Raw genomic sequence first — 22,368 nt, 5'->3', positions numbered from 1 at the left:
CTAATACATACATTTGGTCAAAAGAGCCAAACAGACACAAGGCTGAAAGCCAGAGTGAAGCAAATAACTAGACAAAAGATTATATATTTCAAAGCAGAAAGCCCAAACTTTTTACTTGTTCCTGAAGTTCTGCTAGTCGTTGAGCTCGCTCTTCTTCAGAATCATCTGATGAACTGTCACTATCAGAGGAACTGTCACTGCTGCTATCGCTGGATGAAGGTGGCGGCACTTTGGGTGGGGGCTGCACCGCTACTGGAGAGGAAGCTGGAATCACAGGTTCTTCGGGTTCATCTGGCATTTTAGCAAAACGCATTTCAAATACATCCTAGGGGGAAATGCAATATATCAATATGTTACATATATTCCACAGTATCACCCATAGAAACCTGCGTACAGTCCGCAGAGAGGCAAGATTTTCAAAAGTTTTTAAGGTCAGTTTCCTACAGATAGAACTAGAAATTTAGGGAGAAACAGAAAAAAATCAGTATTACCTTCCTTTTCTCCTTGAAAGTCACTTTGTTACTTTAGGAGCATAAAATGTATTCTGTATACAATACTTGTTTTGGCACAAAATTTCAAATGTTGGTATATTAAAAATAGTTTATTCAGAAAATAGTTACAAATTGAATCTTTTTTTAAAAAATGTTACTTTTTGTTTACAAATGGAGCTGTGAGGTCCGAAATTGTATATAATCTCTTTGGCTTTGCCAGTTTATTAAGAAATCCCCCCCAAAAGCAAACAAACAATAAAAACAAGTAATTAACATTTTAGTAATACAAAGAAAAATATTTCACTTTCTTTAGTCCCCCATAGTATCAAGGAGGCATAAAATACCCATTCTCATAAAAAGAACAGTGAAAAGAAAACCAAGACCAGGAACTACCATGATTGTACATACTTTTAACCATGACTTCCTACTACATACTTCTAAGGAACATTTTAGGGTATTAAATATGTGCATATAGTTCCTTAAGTACTTTATTTTTCATTCTAGAAGAACAGATTCCAGAATTCATTTTCTTTAATTTCTCCTTTTTTTGATACAAAAAAAGGAAGTATTTTAAGAAACCAGGAAAAAAATACTACCCCTTCTCCACTTAAGATATTCCTGGCTTTTCCTCCTGGGCCATCTCTGACTGTCAACAACACATAATTACTAGAAGAAAGCAGACTCATTCACTGTCTCTTCAAATGCAAACTCAAAAAAAAGTCTAGAAATATATTATGGTCAACCAATAAAGTTCTCAGGTGGAACAATAGTAATACATTTTCCATCCCTCCCTTTGTAAGTTGTGTCTGTCTAAAAGAGGCTTATATTTGAAAGATTAAATTCTTATTTTGACTAATGGAATTAGGCTCCCACCGTACAAAATGTTTTAAGTCAGTTTAAAATTCCAAATAACAATGTATATTCACATTTAAAATTTTGATAGTATAAATTTAAAACAGAAAATGATATATTTTGATTACCTGCAATTTTCGAGCCATTGCAACCACCTCATGGTCAGGAGGGTTATACTTGTAACAATTGGAAAACATTAATCGGACATCAGCTGCAAATTCCTGAGCATCTCTGTAATCCCGATTCTCTAGTTTAGACTGGAGACATTTAAAAAATGAAAGACCTCTGTCATTAACAGTGCAAGCACATTAAATAAAGAATTAAACTTGGGGTTCTACTGCATTTATCGATTTAATCTCGATTCTACTGCGTAAGCTTGATTCCTTCTGCGGCCTTACTTTAGACCTGTGTGCTGTACCTTAAATGAATTACTCTAAGGACAACATTTCTCAGTCTAGTGTCCTCTAGATCATTGTTTCTTAAACTATGGATCCTGATTCCAAATGGGGGCTCCTTAGCTCAATGTTGGAATAGTAAAAGGTTTCTGAATGACACCTGGTGACTGTTTTAGATATTTACATTAATCTATTAACAACCTCTAGCCTTTACAGTGGACTCTGTAGAAAAGAGGAAAGGGGCCTGTGGAAAGTGGATTATATCCCTGATGTCTTGCAGATAGGAAAGAAACCCTTCTTAGCTCTTTTGCTTGTCAAAAGAGAGTTCAGTGCCACATTATCTAAATGCAATGGCCAGGCTGATGTTTTCTTCCCTATTCTGATCTATGTTTACAACAACACAAAAGAAACAGAGAGTTTTTTTTTCACTTGTTGCCTGTGTAAATTTACAAACACATTATAGTCAATGAAATCCAATTGAGAATTACACTAGAAAAATGATTAGATGAGGAATAAGAGATGTTAATGTGGAGGAAATGGTTTGTCTGTGCCACCATGTGATCTGCGTCAGAAAGGGAGAATGCAGGTGGAAGGTCCAGCTGAATCAGGAGACAAATAGCTGTAAAATTTGAATAGCTACATATAAAAGTCTTGACACCCTGTGAATGGGTAAGGTAACTATTATTTCTATGTCTATGCAAAAAAAGAGTAAAAGTTGAAAGATAAACAACAACATGGTTGCAGAGTACTTAAATTACTTAGAAATCCACTTCTTAAAATAAGCATTGTGTAATTTATTTATTTATTTATTTACTTTACTTGTATACTGCTGTTCTCAGCCCAAAGGCGACTCACAGCGGTTCACAACCAACAAAACAGCAGAAATTCAATGTCAGATATAAAACAGTTAACAATCCCGCGCAGCACACAATTAATAAACACTTATTGCAATAACTAATCACTATCATCTCATCCACAAAAACATAATCCAAACTCGTCAACCATTTTCCGTTCCTATGTTCATTACCAATTATTGCACTAGTTATTCGAATGCCTGCTCAAACAACGAGGTCTTAACGTTTTTACGGAATACCATTAGAGATGGTGCTAGCCTAATGTCCGTGGGAAGGGCGTTCCACAGCCGAGGGGCCACCACCGAGAAGGCCCTATCTCTCGTCCCCGCCAGCCGTGCTTGAGAAGCAGGAGGGATCAAGAGCAGGGCCTCCCCGGAAAATCTCAAACCTCTGGTGGGTTCATAGGCAGAGATGCGGTCGGATAGGTAACTTGGGCCGGAACCGTTTAGGGCTTTAAAGGCCAACGCCAGCACTTTGAATTGAGCCCAGTAGCAAATCGGTAGCCAGTGGAGTTGGCGCATCAGGGGGGTTGTATGCTCCCTGCGCTCCGCTCCTGTTAAAATCATGGCTGCCGAGCGTTGGACAAGTTGGAGCTTCCGAGCTGTCTTCAAAGGCAACCCCACGTAGAGAGCGTTGCAGTAGTCTAAACGGGATGTAACCAGAGCGTGGACTACCGTGGCCAAGTCAAACTTCCCAAGATACGGGCGCAGCTGGCGCACAAGCTTTAACTGTGCAAATGCTCCCCTGGTCACCGCCGAAACCTGGGGTTCCAGGCTCAGCGATGAGTCCAGGGTCACACCCAAGCTGCGAACCTGCGTCTTCAGGGGAAGTGTGACCCCATCCAACACAGGCTGTAACCCTATGCCCTGTTCGGCCTTGCGACTGACCAGGAGTACCTCTGTCTTGTCTGGTTCAATTTCAATTTGTTCGCCCTCATCCAGACCGTCACAGCGGCCAAGCACCGGTTCAGGACCTGGACAGCCTCCTTAGTAGCAGGTGGAAAGGAGTGACAGAGTTGGACATCATCCGCGTACAGATGACACCGTACCCCGAAACTCCGGATGATCTCCCCCAGCGGCTTCATGTAGATGTTAAACAACATGGGAGACAATATTGAGCCCTGAGGAACCCCACAAGACAATGGTTGTGGCGTTGAACATGTGTCTCCCAGTAACACCTTCTGAGAACGACCCTCCAAGAATGACCGGAGCCACTGCAAAACAGTACCTCCAAGACCCATCCCTGCGAGGCGTCCCAGAAGGATACCGTGGTCGACGGTATCGAAGGCCGCTGAGAGGTCCAGCAGCACCAACAGGGACACACTCCCCCTGTCGAGCTCCCGGCGCAGATCATCCACTAAGGCGACCAAGGCTATCTCGGTACCATGTCCCGGCCTAAAGCCAGACTGTGCCGGATCTATATAATCCGTGTCTACCAAGAATACCTGGAGTTGTTAGGCCACCACACGTTCCAGGACTTTGCCCAAAAAGGGGAGTTTGGAAACTGGCCGATAGTTGTCGAATTTAGTGGAGTCCAGTGATGGTTTTTTCAACAGCGGTTTTATTATAGCTTGTTTTAAGCTTGCTGGAATCTTGCCTTCCCGAAGGGAGGCATTAACCTCCCCCTCTGGCCTCCTTTAGAAGCCAGGATGGGCAGGGGTCCAGGATGCATGTGGTTGGCCTCATTCCTCCAAGTATCTTGTCCACATCCTCGGGTTTCACCAATTGAAATGAATCCATCAAAACTGGACAAGCAGGTGCTCGTGTTACATCCTCAGAGACTGCCATTAACATGGTTTCCAGACCAGAACGGATCAAAGCGACTTTGTCTGCAAAGAACTGAGCAAAAGCTTCATTTATTTATTTATTTATTTATTTATTTATTTATTTACAGTTCTTATATTCCGCCCTTCTCACCCCGCAGGGGACTCAGGGCGGATTACAGTAAACACATATATGGCAAACATTCAATGCCAGTTTGACAAACAACATTTAACAGACAAAGGCTATTTAACTTTTTTTTTTCTGGCCGCCAGGGGAGCTGCTGCTTTTCATCGTCCATCAACGCCACCGATGAAGTTCTTCCGCATTCCACATTCCCCGGAGTCTTCTTTCTTTATGGCCTCATAAATTAGTTAAATTTAGCCTCCCACACAAGGTGGTCCCTTATTTTCCTACTTGACAGATGCAACTATCTTTCGGGTTGCAAAGGTCGACAATGGGCTACACAATGGCTGGACACCCACTCCAGCCCGGGCTGGCTTTGAACTCATGACCTTTTGGTCAGAGTGATCTTAATGCAGCTGACACTCAGCCAGCTGCGCCACAATCCCGGTGCTTCACAGCGAGAAGACGAATTGTCAGGGTTCCCACCTTGGGTGGTGGGATTTAAAAGGCCTCTGACAATTCGAAACAGCTCTGCCGGACGGTTCTTTGCAGACGCAATAGTGGCCGCAAAGACGACCTTCTTTGCGGCTTTTATTGCTGCGGCATATGCCCTTAGAAAGGACACAAACCGTGTTCGATTTGGCTCGCTCGGATCCGAACGCCACACACTCTCTAGTTCCCTCTTCCTTCGCTTCATCGCTGCCAGCTCCTTGGTAAACCAGGGAGTTGGTTTAGCTCGGCTACTTGAGAGGGGACGTTCCGGAGCGATCGTGTCAATTGCCCTAGTCACCTCCCCATTCCAGAGAGCGACCAGGGCCTCGACAGGATCACCTACCGAGGCGGCGGGAAACTCCCCAAGAGCCATCAGGAATCCGTTCGGATCCATAAGCCTCCTGGGGCGGACCAACTTAATGGGTCCTCCACCTCTGCAGAGGTTAGGGGGTGCAGTGAGCCTAAATCTGACCAGGAAGTGGTCGGTCCATGGCAACGGAGAGATGGTCAACTCCTCAACACCGCCACCTTCCTCCCATACCTGGCAGAAGACCAAATCCAATGTATGTCCTGCACTGTGAGTGAGGCCAGATACTTGTTGGGACAGCCCCATGGTTGCCATGGCAGACATGAAGTCCTGAGCCGCTCCTGAAAGGGCCGCCTCGGCATGGACATTGAAGTCCCCCAGCACAAGGAGCCGCTGGGTTTCCAATGCCAGGCTCGAGACCACCCCCGCTAGCTCAGGTAAGGAGACTGTAGTGCAGCGAGGTGGACGGTACACTAACAGAATTCCTATTCTTTCCCGGTCACCCAATCTCAAGTGGACGCATTCAAAATTTGTTGACTGCGGGATGGGGCTCCTGGTCAGAGGGATGGAATCCCTATAGAACACTGCAACCCCGCCTCCCTGCCCTCCGGATCTTGGCTGGTGCTGCACGGAAAAACCTGGCGGGCAATGCTGGGTCAAATTCACGCCTCCAGCTTCATCCAACCAGGTCTCCGTAATGCACGCCAGATCTGCCCGTTCATCCAGGATTAAATCCTAGATGAAAGTTGTTTTCCCATTGACAGATCTGGCATTCAGCAGCACCACCTTCAATTCAGAGGGATCGCCATCCTGGTTACACCAGTTTACCATGTCAGGAGGCCGGTTTGGAATTACTAATGTTGTTACACAGTCCCTAGGCCGAATTAATGGTCTCCTTTTCCCGCATCTCCCCTTCCCCACCACCACTTCTATGGGGGCCCTTCGGCTGGCGGAACACTTGCAATAATATTTTATTGCTAATTTTGATCTGGATTCCTCCATGTTTGTAAAGTTTTGTTTAATCTTGGAATGCATTTAGCAGAAAAAAAGATGATACGGCCTTTTTGTAGTTTTCAGCTTATGTTCCTTTGAACTACAACTGTTTCTGTTGATTTTCTGCTGCTCCACATGATGGTGCAGCATCTTCTATTCACCAGAGTTTTAAAATAATGTTTACGCTCACGCTCCTCTTGCTTCTCCAGCTGCAGGTCTTAGAAATGTCTAGGGCTACTGCACATTACTTAGTCCTTCTCCAAAGGCCAAACATTTGAGAAGTTGTCTTACAGTAAAGACAATATTGTTGTTATTTGTCATTAAATCGGCTTTCCCTTATGACAATCAGAGACCTCAAACACAGCCTACTATTAATAGCCCTTCTAAGATCATGCAAACTCAGAGGCATGAACCCATGAACTTTGGATGTGACCTTCCCCTTTTCCTACCACATCTCCCTTTACCATTCTTAACTGTTTCCAGTGAGTTATGTCATCTGTATGATACGTCCAAAGTTATGAGAGTCCCAGTTTGACTATTTTGACTTCCAATGAGAATTCAGGTTTGATTTGGTCTCAGGCCCATTGACAGATCTTTCTGGCAGACCACAATATCTGTAGAACCTTCCTCCAGTACCACTTTTGAAAATGAGTACTTCCATAACCATACATAGAAATTATAGCAGACATTGGTCACTTTTGTAAAGTACTAATTCATGTCATTTGTATAGCAAAAAAAAAAAAAAAGATACTTTGAAATTCCTACAGAACATCTTCTGAATACAGAATGTTCAGGCTTGTGCAACTTTTTTATTAAGTAACATCCATATTATCCCTTTGACCAATATGCACACGTTTTTACATCCAACTACCAATACAGTTTTTCCTCTGGTGAATATAACTACAAATAAAAACAACATGACATAACTTCTATAAACAGTGTGAGGCAGCATAACTTCCTTTTTTAAAATGCACGCCAGTCAGTCAGTTGAAGACGTAGCGGAACGCTAGTGGTCTCGTTTGAGAGGCGAGAGTATAAAGTTTTGTTCTGACACAGTTCAGTTGCTATAATGCGTTGGAACAGTGAGGAGCGTGCTTTTGCCATTGAGGCCTACTTTTCGAGCGGATTTGGAGTGGCCGGCCCGCTCTCCAGATTTGGCCCCTTGTGATTTTTTTCTATGGGGTTTTTTGAAATCCCGTGTTTATGTGAACCGTCCAAGGACCCTACATGATTTGAAGACCAACATCCAGGAAGAAATTGCCCACATAACGCCTGCTATGCTGGCAAGAATAATGACAAATGCCAGAAATCGGTTTACTCAGTGTATGGAGAATGGGAGACATCACCTACCTAATTTGATCTTCACAACTATGTAAAACAAAACTTTAGGTATGCGCCTACATTATATTAAAAAATTCTGATTCATACAATGGGTTTTATTAAGTTTTGAAAAAAGGAAGTTATGCCGCCTCACCCTGTAGTATCAGAAAATACACATTACACATCAAATATAACAGATATATGCGGCACCCCAATACCAAAGCAATATTATAAATGAAAGAAACGTCCTCATATTCAATAAATCACCATGCCAAACAACACTTACTTTAATTGTGCTCAGATCCATGGGATGTTTAATGATATCACGATAATCATGAAGTCCAAGTGCTTCTACATCCACAGGTTTGTAGAAGGGCCAAGCGTAGGCTGCGTGCTTCTTAGCAAACATCTCTTTTATGATACCGCTACAATACTTTAATTGCTCTGATACTTTGTTACTGCTACTTTTTTCTACCACGTGCTGCTGAGAGTCTGGAACATCCTTTTTTGGAGGTTTCACAGGTCGGCTTTCCCTTCGTGGACCTGCCTTGGCAGGCTTCGGTTCTGCAGGCAATGATGAGGGCTCGTGGACTGGATCTATTGTTGTTGGGGTAGTAGTGTCTGCTTTCCTCTTCACGCCTTTTTTTGTCTGCAAAAGCAAACAAACCATCTCTGTAAACTTTTGTTCATTTATGGGCAATACGTGTCCCACAGAATTCATAGCAGACATCGTATACAAGACAAAACTGAATAATAAAGATTACACATAAACTTCATTATGTGAATGCCAATAATACATTTTAAAGAAAGCTATCTAACCTATATACCAAACACCAATACAATAAGCATTATGAAAATTGGTGTAGAGTGTGCTAATGTCAGTCAGAAAATGGGACCTCACAGTGTTTGAAAAGAGGAGCCATACAAATTAACACCAAGGAGCAGGAAACAAAATACCTGAGGTAAAGTGATAACAAACAAAAAGAGTGAAAGAGAATGTTAAGTGCAATGCGGATGACAAAAGGAAAAGAAACACTAAGAAAAACAACTGAACAATGTCAATCTGTTGGTGGAGAGGGAGAAAAAGAGGCGACAGTAGCTTGGTGGGCCAAGACATGTATGGTATGTGGGAAGGGTGGGGTTTACTCAGATCTAGAAGATTTTGAATGATATCTCTGAGCAGGCATCAAACTCATTTGGAAGCGGCACAGATATCACCAAGAAGAATATTCTATTGTCCAAAACAGGGGTTCCCACACTTTTTAAACCGGGGGCCGGATTACTGTCCCCCAGACCATTGGAGGGCCGGACAATAGTTTTTTTACAAAAAAAAATGACCAAATTCTATGCACATTGCTGTAGAGAAATGTTTATTATAGAGTGTTTAATGTACTGTGTTTAAACTGTATTTAGGGTTTACATTAGTTGCTATGGCCTAACTGTAAGAGATAGGTTGCCATGGTAACAAGGCCTCAGAGGAGGTGGGCGGAGTTTAAGGAATAAAAGGTTTGAAAGCGACAGTTAATATTCAGTCCGGTGGATGAGACCCGGGGAAGAGGATCAGAGTCAGTTAGGGCTCTGGGTTGTGAAGCTGTGAGAATTCAGTTAGTTCTTAGGATTTGTGAATATTTCTTCAGCAAGAGAGCTGAAGGTGTTACCTTGTTAGATTGCTTAGGTTAAAAGAATCTAACAGAAGGGGTTTTAAGGATCGCCAGTAAGGAAAGACTGGTGATCAGTGGTTTGATCCGAGTATAGGACAAACAGTGTGGAATATTCACAATAGGGAACTCTGAAGTAATAAAAGCACTTCACTAAAGAAGGAGTTTATAGAATTGTAACATCAGAAGCTTGAATGTATCTCAAACCAACCATTTTGTAACATCAAGCCTTGTGCCAAGTTCAAATTCTCAAAACTGCAACAATTACGTTCTGTTAACAATAAAACTTGTTCTCTTTGTATTTCAAACCTGCCTCCTCCATTGCTTTTATGCTTGGTGCATTCCACACTACCAACGTCACCTCACAACACAACTAAGGATAAACAGAGACATAAACCAGCGTCTCTAAACATATTGGTGGCAGCTTAATTGATATCTAAAAGAAGGTTCCTTACAAATATTGTTGGCATCAAGGAAAATTAGTACTTCCTCACATTCAGTGGAAATAGTACTTCTTTACATAATTTGGTGCCAGCAGCTGGGAGGCTTCGTTACAATTGCACATGTCTTATTTTGCTACTGTTATTAATCGTAATGTAAATATCTGATATGCACGATGTATTTTATTGTTACAATCTGAACATAAAGCATAGTGATGAATCACAAAAACAATATGTAATATACATTGTGAAATATTTATTTCTAATTACAAATAAATGAAATTTTGATTTCAAGCATGTCACAGCATGGGTAACAGTCTTAATATAACAGCAGGGAATCCATGAATATGTTGACTGTTCAGCCCTCAGTGAGGACAAAACTACATAATTTGTTTATAACTTGGGGACTGCCTGTCCAGGTTGGGTCACAGGGGTCACAGAGATGACTGTACAGAAGAATAATATCTGGCAAAGTCAATGAAAGATTAAATGTCTCTGACCTGGAATGCTAAGCAGGGCCAGTTCTGGTTAGTATTTGGATGGGAAGCCACAAATGAATAGCAGGTGCTCTATTTCAGAGAAAGAAACTGACAAAACTATTTTTGAGCATTTCCTCTCAAAGAAAACCCTATTAAATTCATGGGGCCGCCATAAATAAAAGGAGAACACACACCCAACCATGGGCTTTGGAAAGCAATATAGGAGTACATAGAAAAAGATAGCTTTAGCAATTCTGAAAATAAAATAGTTCCAATGAAAATGAGGAAAGAAATAATATTTTATGTCGTTTTGAAAGTGGTTTTTTGGAATATGTAAGCATGAGTCCCCTTTCAGGGGGAGAAGGGCAGGGTATAAATATAGGAAATAAATCTATATAAATAAAAATGTAATGTTCATTGGTGGGATTAACAGAAATCAAAAACCACTGGACACTTAACAACCCAATGTATGTCCTTCATTCAAAAAAAATTATTTTGACATTTGGGAGTTGTAGCTCCTGGGATTTATAATCAAAGAACATTCTGAACCCCCCCCCCCCCCCGCTAATGATGGAATGGAGCCAAATACTGGAAGGGTTTGGTGGGCAGTGTCCTTTGGTTTTGGAGTTGTAGTTTACCTACATCCAGAGATCACTGTGGACTCAAACAAGGATGGATTTGGACCAAACTTGGCACAAATACTCAATATGCCCAAATGTGGACACTGGTGGAGTTTGGGGGAAATAGACCTTGACATTTGGGAATTGTAGTTACTGTGATTTATAGTTCACCTATAATCAAAGAGCATTCTGAACGATGGAATGGAACCAAACTTGGCACACAGTTCTCCCCTGACTAACAGAAAATACTGGAAGGGTTTGGTGGGCAGTGTCCTTTGGTTTTGGAGTTGTAGTTTACCTACATCCAGAGATCACTGTGGACTCAAACAATGTTGGATCTGGACCAAACTTGGCCAGACCAGGCTTCTCCCTTTTTCCTTCCTTCCCCTTGCCCCTTTCTCTTCCCTTCCCCTTCCTTCTTTCCCTTCCTTCTCCTTTCCTCTCCCTCCTTCACTCCCTTCCTTTCCTTCCTTCTTCCTTCTCTCCGTGGGGACACCGGGCCATGCGCCGCCTCCGCTTGTCTCCTGGCGCGGCTGGGAGGGAAGCAAGCGGCGTCTCGTGGCCACGGAGAACAAGGGAGCACAGCAGAAGAAGATCCGCGGCCCTCATGAGGTGCCTCCTGTTCCCCTCCCAGCCGCGGCAGGAGAACAAGCGGAGGTGGCGCCGGGTGGGCGTGGCCAGGCAGCGCTGGCTTCCCCGGGCCGGCATCCGGGGGGAGAGAAGGAAGGAAGGAAGAAGGAAAGGAAAGGAAGGAAGGAGGGAGGGGAAAGGAGAAGGAAGGGGAAGGGGAGAGAAAGGGGGAAGGGGAAGGAAGGAAAGAAAGAAAGAGGGAGAAGCCTGGTCCGGCGCGACCCCGCCTGAAGCCGCTCCGGAGGGAGAGAGAGAAACGGCAAGGGGCTTTGCGCCAGACCAGGCGGGCCGGATAAATGCCCTTGGCGGGCCGTATGCGGCCCGCGGGCCTGAGTTTGGGGACCCCTGATCTAAAACTATATAATATGACCTATATTTCTCTTTATGAAAATGATGTCTACTTTCAATTAAATATCATGTTTTTTCAACTGGGCTTATTCATGAGGAAGTAAACTTTGAACTGAAGCTTTAAAAAAAAAAAACACCCTATTACTTAAAAGTGACTGATTTAAAATCTGACTTATTGAAGAGCTCCATTAATGGAATAATGATTTTTCCAAAAATTGTTTCAACTTGACATAGTTGTTTGAGCAAGCGTTTACAAATGCAGAGTAACTGACATAGGAATTGGAATCACTTGACAATGGAACTGGACAATGTTCTTAACTAGGAGACGCTACTGATGTTGGTTTTATTGTTTCTGTTGTGGTTTTATATTGTTTTTAATGTTTAATTTGTATTTTGATATTATGTATACTGACTTGTTGTAAACTGCCTTGAGTTGCCGATAGGGTGAGAAAGGTGGTATACAAATATAGTAAATAAATAATAAATAAATAAACCTGACTATTGACAAGATCAACAATAAACCAGTACTATAGAGAATTCACACAACTCAACTGCTATAGTTATAACACAAATATCTAGAAATGTTTGTGGGTATAGCATAAATATGAGCTGCCAAAACTAAAACCTTTTCTTTTTGTTATTATATTCAGTAGAGGCTCACTTATCCAACATAAACGGGCCAGTAGAACGTTGGATAAGCAAAAATGTTGGATAATAAGGAGGGATTAAGGAAAAGCCTATTAAACGTTAAATTACATTGTAATTTTACAAATTAAGCACCAAAACAGCATGTTTTACAACAAATCGATACAAAAAGCAGTTCAATACATGGTAATATGTAGTAATTACTGTATTTACAAATTTAGCACCAAAACATCTTAATGTATTGAAACGGCTGTGGACCCGGGTAGGAGGCAAACTGCACTGCATAATACAGAACGTTGGATGAGCGAAGGTTGGATAAGTGAGACTCTACTGTACTGTATTTTGCTATATTGCAGCAGATTATTTTTGTTACACTTCGGAAATTGTAACAAATTGCCCAGAGAGACATAAATAAACACTGTTTTTTCCTCAAACTGCTCTCAACAATACATAAACCGGCATGGATTGGAAGCTTGTATTAAGTTTTAGCATCAAAAATGTTAAATTTAGCAATTAAATGTATCATAACAGTTATTGATCAATTATTTTATGCTTTGTATGGCATAAGCCTCAACTTATATACCTATGTAATACATATTCCCTCCTAGAGCACAGGAACTGTAATGCACAATTGCATATTTCCATGTTCTACTCACCTTCATGGGCTGTGCAGCTGTTGGGATTATTGGTGGGTGAGTCTGAATAGGCTGGGGGGCAGAAGCTGGAGGAGGGGGAGGGGGAGGAGGAGGGGGAGGAGGAGGTGGCGCAGGAGGCTGGGGAGGCACCACCGTCATTACTGGTGCCTGGACAATAAGGTCGGGGGTCATAGAAGGAAAGGAATGAGTTGTTTGAGCAGGCTGAGGATTCTGTTGCGGAGCTGGAGTCTGTGGTGGGGATGAAGCTTGAGTTGTGTTCTGTACCGCTGAAGCTCCTGCCTTGGCTGTAACTGAGACAACAGAGATAATGTCACATTCTGTACATGAATGTACAGAATATGTATAAAAACAAACTTTTCAGAGCAAGATTCTACAATATAAGCCACTCAAAGTGCTCTGATTAATAGTAAGGAAACACCAACATCATTTCCCATCAACATATTCTGTACTGACTGAATCAAGTGTTATTCCAGTAACTAATAACATTAATTGTGATTTTATTACTATTGCTTGTGTGGCATCTAATGATTGCTGATTGTAAGACATATCACCACAAGCTGAAAACACTACAAGCTGAAGTCTATTTTTACCTCTGTTCTGCTTGTTTTTGTAATTACAATTTTGTGTATTCAATGTGAAAATGAAGTCTTGGTTTACACACAACACATAATCTAGTTTCAGTTAACAAATATGTGCCAATTCTCTGTCCTCCAGATAAATCATATTCAAGAAGAACATAATTTATGGATTTTTCAAATGGAGGTTAAACAAGAAATATATTTTTATCCTACAATTCTTTGAAAAGGTTAATTTCAGGCAACCTTTATTATTCCGGAAAGGAGCAGGAGTGCAATTCTGTCATCTCAGTATCCGGCTTTTTAAAACCAGAAAACTGGTCCTCTTTATTCCATGGTTATCTCTTTTGACCATTGAAAGCTGCTGGGTGCTGAATCTGCCTACGTGATCCTAACATCTGTATTTGATCCCAAAATGTTTAGATTACAACAAGAATAAAGTTTTTAAGCATTGATTTTGTTTTCACATTCTTTTCTACTTTCCCTTGTTCTATTGTTGCATCCGTTAAAAAAAACAAACCACTGACTTCATAATGAACCCAAACTTTCTTTTTAAGTGAGTTTGTGACAATCCCAAAGGAATATTTTCTCCCCAAACTAGCCTAGTTTTGTCTAAAGAAAGGTAAAGAGAAAAGCAAGCTGCCCTTGTCTATGTCCCTAATGCATAATGATTGAAGTCTGAAGTCCGTCCATGGCTTATGGTGTTAGAAACCTATCAATCACACATATTGGATATACTCATATAGTACTCATATAGTACTCATATAGTACTCATAGTACTATATGAGTATTATATATAGTATATATATAGTACTATACTAGAGTACTCATAGTAAAAAAAATCGATCCATAAAACCTAATTTGACTTAATGTAAATATTGTACCTTAACTTTTATCTAAAATGAATAACCCCCTTCTCTGAGTAGACACAAAAGGTAAGAGCCTAATCTGTTTCAAGAGAACCTAAAAGAAGAACCAAGCCCTTGTACTCTCTCTGCTTTTAGGAAGCTTCTGGCCTTTTACAATACGCTTTGGGCCCTACCTATCTTCGAGACCACATCTCTTTCTATGAACCGGCGCAGGCTCTGAGATCGACAGGGGAAGCCCTCCTCTCAGTTCCACCACTGTCTCAAGCACTGTTGGTGGGGACGAGAGAGAGGGCCTTCTCTGTGGTGGCCCCGACTCTGGAATACCCTCCCAAAAGAGATTAGATTAGCCCCCACCCTTCAATCCTTCCATTCCAACCTGAAAACATGGATGTTCAGACAGGCCCTTGACCTTGGGTAGGATGAATGGGCCCATATGAAGCTGACACTTGGCACCTGTGAATTGACGGCAGTTTGTTTTATCTACTGTTGTTTCAAAAATTGCATTGCTTTGATTTTATGCTAACATGTGATGATGGGGAGTTGTTAAAATTTTATGTGACTTGTTTAATACTTTTGTACCATTATAACATACAAAAAGTTTAATACTTTTTGTATGTTATATGTGCACCCTGGAGTGCTTTGTAAACCACAAGTCCCTTCAGGGAGATGATAGTGATATATAAATAAAGTTTTATTACATTATTATAGAAATACAGCCATGGCATCAGCGAGGGGTAGATGACCTCCTAAGATGAACACTTTCCACTCTCTGTGGAACTACCCTCAACTTATCCATGGGTCATATTAAATCCAGAATTTTGGTTCCAAAACTCACCCTACATTTATATATGAATGAGATCAACTTGTACATGAGGTTGCATCCTAAGTATGCATAGCAGGGTCTACATAAGAAAATAGTAATATTGTTGAAGGCTTTCATGGCACCTGCATCTATGGCAGGCAGCCTCAGAGGTTGTGAGGTTTTCACAACCTCTGAGGATGCCTGCCATATATACAGACGAAACGTCAGGAAAGAATGCGTCTGGAACATGGCCATACAGCCCAGAAAAACGCACGGCAACCCAAAATAGTTATGGTAACTTCATAAGATTATTTTACAGGGTAATCATGACTGTAAGATATTTCTTCTGAACCAAATTATTATTTACAATATATTATGAGTTTTGCAGATAGATTACTGAGTCCATGATATAACTGACTTCACAGAAGGCATGAGGTATTTAGCCCTCATGGTGCTTCCTATATTTTTTTCTCTAGAAGTAAATAGCTGTCATTCAGTTCTACAGGAAAAAGAAAACAACTGTTTTCAGGAACATGACTAGGATGACAACTGCCCTCTTACCTTTGACACTTTGTAGTTTCTCTTCAAAAACAAGGAGATGTATGAATATATAATTACCTCAATGAAGTTATTTCAAATACAAGTTCACTATACATACCAACATGTAATGGCTATGAGGATATTTATGCTTCAAAATAAAGGTACAAAACCTAGAAACACAAACAGCAGACCTAGCATCAGTACCTGTTTCTTTCCTACCACGTCCTCTTCCTTTTGTCTGGACTATAACTATTTCAGTTTCTTCCTGGGTCATTTCAGAGATTTTTTGAAGGAAGAGTTTTTCTAGAGCTTCTGCCATGAGAACAATATCATCCCCTGGCTGAAACAAAAAATACAAAAAGTTACACATTTTTGAGATATTAGCACCAAGACAAGATATGCAGCTTTCCTGGAGATGCATGAAACTACAGAAATTCATTGTAACATGCAGCAGTTAATTTGGCAGATTGCTATTTAAGACAGTCTCGCTCTATTTTTTTTACAAATTTGTAAAATATACAATGACAGCATAACATGTATTGCTTATTTCAAATATCTCTGGATAAGGGCACTAAAATCATTCTGTGCTTTTGTTAAGAACTCCAAATTTGCCCTTCACTGCATTCTATCCTTCTTTCCCACACTGTTCTTACTTGTAGGAAATGCCAGTTAGAATTGTATAAAAGAGGAAAGCACTGCACAAGGAGGCATTGAGTATCTCCTTGTACAATATCCCAAAAGTTAGTTACACTGACATAGCGCCTGGCTATGTCAAGGAACGTCACCAAGAAGATTCTGACTTCTTATTTTTGTCTTTCGAAAAAATTCATTATTATTTCTTTTTGAGAATTATATGCATTTCCACCCTCTTTTTATTTGTAGAGCATTTTCCCCAAGATCAAATTTACTTTTAAGGCCACAATACATGAATTATTTTGTTGAAACACGACTTGATGACATGCTGAAGCCTCTATAACTCAAAAGTAGTAGAATGATGTTGTGGTGACTTTCCAGTCTCATTTTGTCTTGGATGGATTTTTATTTCTTAATAGGAAATGTCACACACAAAGCAGCTCTAAAAGACTTGATGAAATTCTATGTAATCTATAACTCACTATTTTTATTTTTAATAGCTGCTTTTTTAATAGCTGCTTGATGGATTAGTTTTGCCTCTACATTTGGTTTCCTCAGTTATTTTATTCTGGTTTCCATAATTAAGACCTTATAACATATCATTAATGAAAACTTAATTTATTTATTTATTTGCTTTACTTCTATACCGCATTTTTCAGCCCAAACAGGCGACTCAATGCGGTATAGAAGTAAAGCAAATAAAGTGCCCCGATGTTGCTGAACAGCCCTTCTATCCCATTAACCTCACTGTCTGGAAGCAATGGGACTTAAAATCCAGTGAGATGTGCAGTAGATAAATCCTCCCAAGTTTACAACCTCCTAATGCAACATTATCTCAAACTGAACTTTGAACACTGACACAATACAAAATCAAGACCATTCCACAAACACTGCAACACTTAAGCACTCTTCACTCAGTTGTTTGACCTTGAAAACATACATTACTCTGCCTTTCATTTATCAACAAACCAAGTGAACAATATAAAATTAAAATTTTCACTTATGGGATGCATTCATATTTCTAAATTCAAAGATTAGGAAATTTACTCAGCTTTGTCTAGATTAATGTTGATGATTTCACCTCATCACTCTTTATGATGGAATATAAACATTATGTTTGAAAAATATGACTGGTAGTATCTATAATCCAAAACATGTCAGTCTTATGCAAAGTGGACCCCAAAAGATATAGAAAAATATCAAAATCCAGTATTTATTCAGAATATTTGAGTTACTTGGCTGAAAACTTAAACTGCACTCATTATTTTGATCTCAGCAGCACATGTGGTGAATCTGTGATCTAGCATATCTAGCTTAACATATATGTTAATTTAACTTGTCATTTTAGTTATGTATTCAGTAAGTGTAGAAGATAGTAAACAGCGAAAATCCCAAATTAGTGTTGAAAAGTGAATAATTGTTTAATCTTGCCTAAAGAAAATCTATGTTTCAAAATAAAGACTTTACGTTGGTAAAGCATTTAACAATGAAACCTGAAAACATGTTCACATATAGTAAATCGGATCTTAGGAACTACTGACATGCATTTACAATCTCTATGAAATACCTTATTATAGATGTAACAATTTGTAAACATTGTGTTGAAGTCCTGGATACATTCTTGAGCATTCCAGTAGTAGTTATTCTCTAAGCGTTTCTTTATTGTTCCCATATCCATAGGAGTTTTAATAATTTTATAATAATCCTGCGGGGAAGCAAATAATTAAGTAGGACAAGAAAAAATCCATCAAATCTTCTACATAAAACCTTTTAAGGTAACATAGCACATCTCTCAAACTTTATTAATTCCCTCAAAACTATCTAACCTGATCCTCATGTTTATCAAATTCTGCTGCAGTCACCTGGGCACCTTTGATGCAAATGCGAAATCTGTTCTCCATTATACTTCATAATAGTCCAACATTCAAGTATTTCTACCCTCCTCTTTACTCTCTCACACATACTCCTTTCTAGCATTGTCTTGCTCCTTGTGCCCTCCCATCTTCTACCATTGTTCCTAAGCCTTAGACTCTGATATGATCCAAGATCCACTGCACTGTTGCCCCGTTCCCTTTTATACTTACAGGGAGTTGTAGTTTGACAGCATCCACGGGCTGCTGGAAAGGCCATGAAAACTGGTGTTTCCATAGTGTCTTAAGCACCACTTTGAGCAGATACTGCAGCTGGTTGGTCATGCGCTTGGGTTTGTTAGGGTTTGAGGTCTCTGGAGGTGATGGATTAGTGGATAGAGTATTGCCTTGTTGGGGTTGGGCTTGCGCCTGTGTTGTAGACATTTGTGTAGCTTCTAGTCCATCCCCCATTACTGGTAAATTTCTCAGTCTTGTCCCAGGGCTGCTCTCGGTAGACATGCTATTGATCCCATTGCATTCTTCACCAGGCACTCTAAAAAAGGAATGGAAATATATTAACATTGATTTATATTTGGTTATTTATTTGCATACTGCTCAAAAAGATTATTTCCACAAGTGTAAGACGTATCTACACTCACTTTTTAATAATATATTAACCAAAAGGGTGACACATCATGATACAAATCAAATGTGGAATGCCTTAGTCAAATTCAGTCAGTAAAGTTTGCAAAACATTTTTCTTCCTTCTTTCAAAATGCATTTATTTACAGCATTTCATCCTGCTCTTCATCCAGAGCTCCTCCAAGATAAAATTAAGACCAAAAAAAATTAGAACATTCTCTAGTCACAACATTAAATGCTACATATGGGCAGTATCCTAGTACAAACATCCGACTTACAGACAACTCCTAGCTACAAACAGGGTAAGATAACAGGAAATGAGAGCAAATCTACCCCTAGGAAGGAAAATTCACTTCTGTAAGAATTATCATGGGGAAAAGGTGTCTCCACTGAAGCTTTAATATTAATTCTTGTTTCCATGACAATCCAAAATTTTCAAAATCCAATTGTCGTACGGAGAAAAAATATAGTGAAATAATAATAATAGTTATATTTCTTGCCTGCCTCTCCTCACAGCTTGAGGTGGGTTACACCATTATCAAAACATAAACTCATAATAATTTAAAAACACTCCACAAAATACACATATTAAAACATACTTCCATAAAATACATATCAAAATATACAAAACAAAAACAAGGCATACAGTGAAATTTAAAATTCACAATTAAAACTGTCTGGTAGGCCTGCTGGAAGAGATAGGTCTTCACTTGTATGTTAAATTCCGACAGCTGATCCAGCTGTCAGAGCTTTATCGGCAGGTCGTTCCACAGTTGTGGCACGGCTCCTCTGGGAGATAGTTGCCAGTCAGGTTTTGGCTAGTTAGAGTTACTGCCCCCAGAGGACCTAAGTGTGTGTGACAGATTATAAAGGAGAAGTTGATTCTGTAGTTTACCTGGGCTTTAAAGGTCAAAACCAAAACCTTGTACTTTGCACAGAAACTAATTGGAAGCCAGTGGAGTGACTTTAGAACTGGTGTAATACGCTCACTCCTAAATGTTCCTGTTACCAATCTGGTTGCTGGATTTTCCGAACTTGGTACAAAGTAGCCCAATGAGAGCACACTGTAGAAGTCCAATCTTTAGATTACCACTGCATGCATTACCACATTCAGGTTCTCCAAATCTATGAAGGGGTGCAGCTGGTAGATCAGCCAAAGCTGATAGTAAGCACTCCTGACTGTCGCATCTACATTTGGAGAGATGGACCCAGGAGCACTTCCAAGCTGCGAACATAGTCTTTCAAGTGAAGTGTCACCCCAATCCAGGACTGGTTGACAGATCTCCACCCCCAGATTAGGACCCTTGATGGCAAGCACCTCAATGGCTAGGGGTTTGAACAGGAGTCCCCCAGCACCAACTTCTGGATACGGCCCTCCAGGAAGGACTGAAGCTACTGTAAAACAGTGCCTCTCAGTCCCATCCCAGTGAGATGATCCAGAAGGATACCATGGTCAATGGTATCGAAAGTTGCTTGAAGATCCTGGAGAACCAACAGAGACACACTCCCCCTTATCTAGCTCTCTGCAGAGGTCATCCACTAAGGCAATCAAAACTGCATTGCTCCATGCTTTAAGTGCATCCACTTCTCTTAGTATTAGGGACATTAACTGAGGACAATCAAGTATGCAAATAATCTATATATATAAAAATGCTCTGTGCATAATGAGTACCTTAAAAAACAAAGAACCAAAAGAACGAAATCACACCAAATTTGGCAACAAAACGTCTCACAACACAAAGAGTGACCATCACTCAAAAAATTATTATTTTGTCATTTGGGAGTTGTAGTTGCTGGGATTTATAGTTCACCTACAATCAAAGTGCATTCGGAACTCCATCAAAGATGGAATTGAACCAAACTTGGCACACAGGACTCCCATGAACAACAGAAAATACTGGAAGGGTTTGGTGAGCATTGACCTTGAGTTTGGGAGTTGTAGTTCACCTACATCCAGAGACTACCATGGGCTCCAACAATGATGGATCTGGACCAAACTTGGCAGAATCGGGGCAAACTTCCCACACAGAACCCCCATAACCATCAGAAAATACTTAAGGCCATCCAATCCAACTCCCCTCATCAGGGCAAGAAAATGTAATAAAAATCCTCCTGACAAAGATCCATCCAGCCATAGAGATATATAGATATATAGATAGATAGATATGATTCACACACACACAGATATAGTATCATAGATTTGAAAGGGACCCTTAAAGAACGACAATGATATCTTGCATGTTCCAGTGTGGGCAAACCAGACACTCTCCACATCAACACTGACAAAGAAACAGCAAGAAATACTGTTTACCCATTGCATATATTAGAAACAAACACTTTCTCATTACTTTATTTTCCAGATCAACAGACTGGGCCACAGCAACGCGTGGCAGGAAACAGCTAGTCAATTTATATATAGATTTCTGTTATCCATAAATAAATACGACATTTTAACTATTAAAAGATAATTACAGGAAAGATCATTTGTCTCCAGCACTGATCCAATGGATAGAAGACATTACTACTAATGTGGTTATTTTTCCTTCCCTTTCCTTTTTCTTTCCTTTTCTTTGCTATAATGGAATATTACTGCATGGAACTAAAATCTCTTTTGAATGCAAATAAAACAGCAATCTATCACCTAATTATTAATTTGAAAATTATATATTACAGAACAGACCAGACTGAGTTCTAGGCAATTATGTTTTATCAGGAATTCTGGTAGAAAAGGTGTATTGAAAGTTAAAGCTGGTGCAGAAAAACATGCTCTTTATGAATAATGTGTTTTAAAGATCTAGTAAGAAAACTTATTACTAATTGTGATGGTGCTAAGATTTGGTAAAATTGTGTCATTACCAGCACATTTTTATTGTTAAATATTAACTGAATTCCTGAAAACAATTGTTTCAAAGCACTGTAATCTTAATAACATTATTCTTCTTTTTTCAACCAACATTCCCTATCACTAACCTTTTCTCTAATTTTATATTTGAACTGTTGCTGAAATTTATGTAACATTTACGTAACTAGCTCAAATGGCTATAGAGAAAAATCTACTCTTTTGTCTGAAAATAGTGTGCATTTTTCCATTAGAATGTAAATAAGTTACACACACACACACACATATACATATACATACACACACACACACACACACACACACATATCACATCACTCCTGGAACTATTCCATCAGCACTGCCTCTGAGAAATCCTGCAAATCTCTTGGGAAAACAGGCAGAAAAATGTCAATGTGCTGGAAGAAGCAAAGACTACCAGCATCGAAGCGATGCTCCTCCGTCATCAACTCCACTGGACTAGCCAGGCTGTTTGAATGCTGAATCACCTTTTCCCAAAGCAGTGACTCTACTCCAAACTTAAGAACGGGAAAG

At 40.1% G+C, this 22,368-nt stretch overlaps 1 protein-coding gene across 6 annotated transcripts in view; it reads right to left on the bottom strand.

Annotated features, from left to right (window-relative positions):
* BRD4 (bromodomain containing 4) overlaps positions 1 to 22,368 on the bottom strand; it is an 87,025-nt gene that overhangs the window by 35,496 nt on the left and 29,161 nt on the right. For all 6 annotated transcript variants that reach the window (XM_060764421.2, XM_060764422.2, XM_060764420.2 and 3 more), the window contains 7 exons: positions 18,570 to 18,888; positions 18,053 to 18,190; positions 16,057 to 16,192; positions 13,067 to 13,356; positions 7,877 to 8,239; positions 1,472 to 1,600; positions 116 to 325 (listed from right to left, as the gene is read on the bottom strand). In XM_060764421.2, coding sequence (XP_060620404.2) covers positions 116 to 325; positions 1,472 to 1,600; positions 7,877 to 8,239; positions 13,067 to 13,356; positions 16,057 to 16,192; positions 18,053 to 18,190; positions 18,570 to 18,854 — 1,551 coding nt within the window. In that variant the 5' untranslated portion in view covers positions 18,855 to 18,888. The remainder of the gene's footprint in view (positions 1 to 115; positions 326 to 1,471; positions 1,601 to 7,876; positions 8,240 to 13,066; positions 13,357 to 16,056; positions 16,193 to 18,052; positions 18,191 to 18,569; positions 18,889 to 22,368) is intronic.

This window comes from Anolis sagrei, chromosome 2, assembly GCF_037176765.1.
Source record: "Anolis sagrei isolate rAnoSag1 chromosome 2, rAnoSag1.mat, whole genome shotgun sequence".
NCBI classification, from domain to species: Eukaryota; Metazoa; Chordata; class Lepidosauria; order Squamata; family Dactyloidae; genus Anolis; species Anolis sagrei.
Note: the sequence above shows the minus strand (reverse complement) of the source record. Positions and strands in the feature narration are given on the sequence as shown.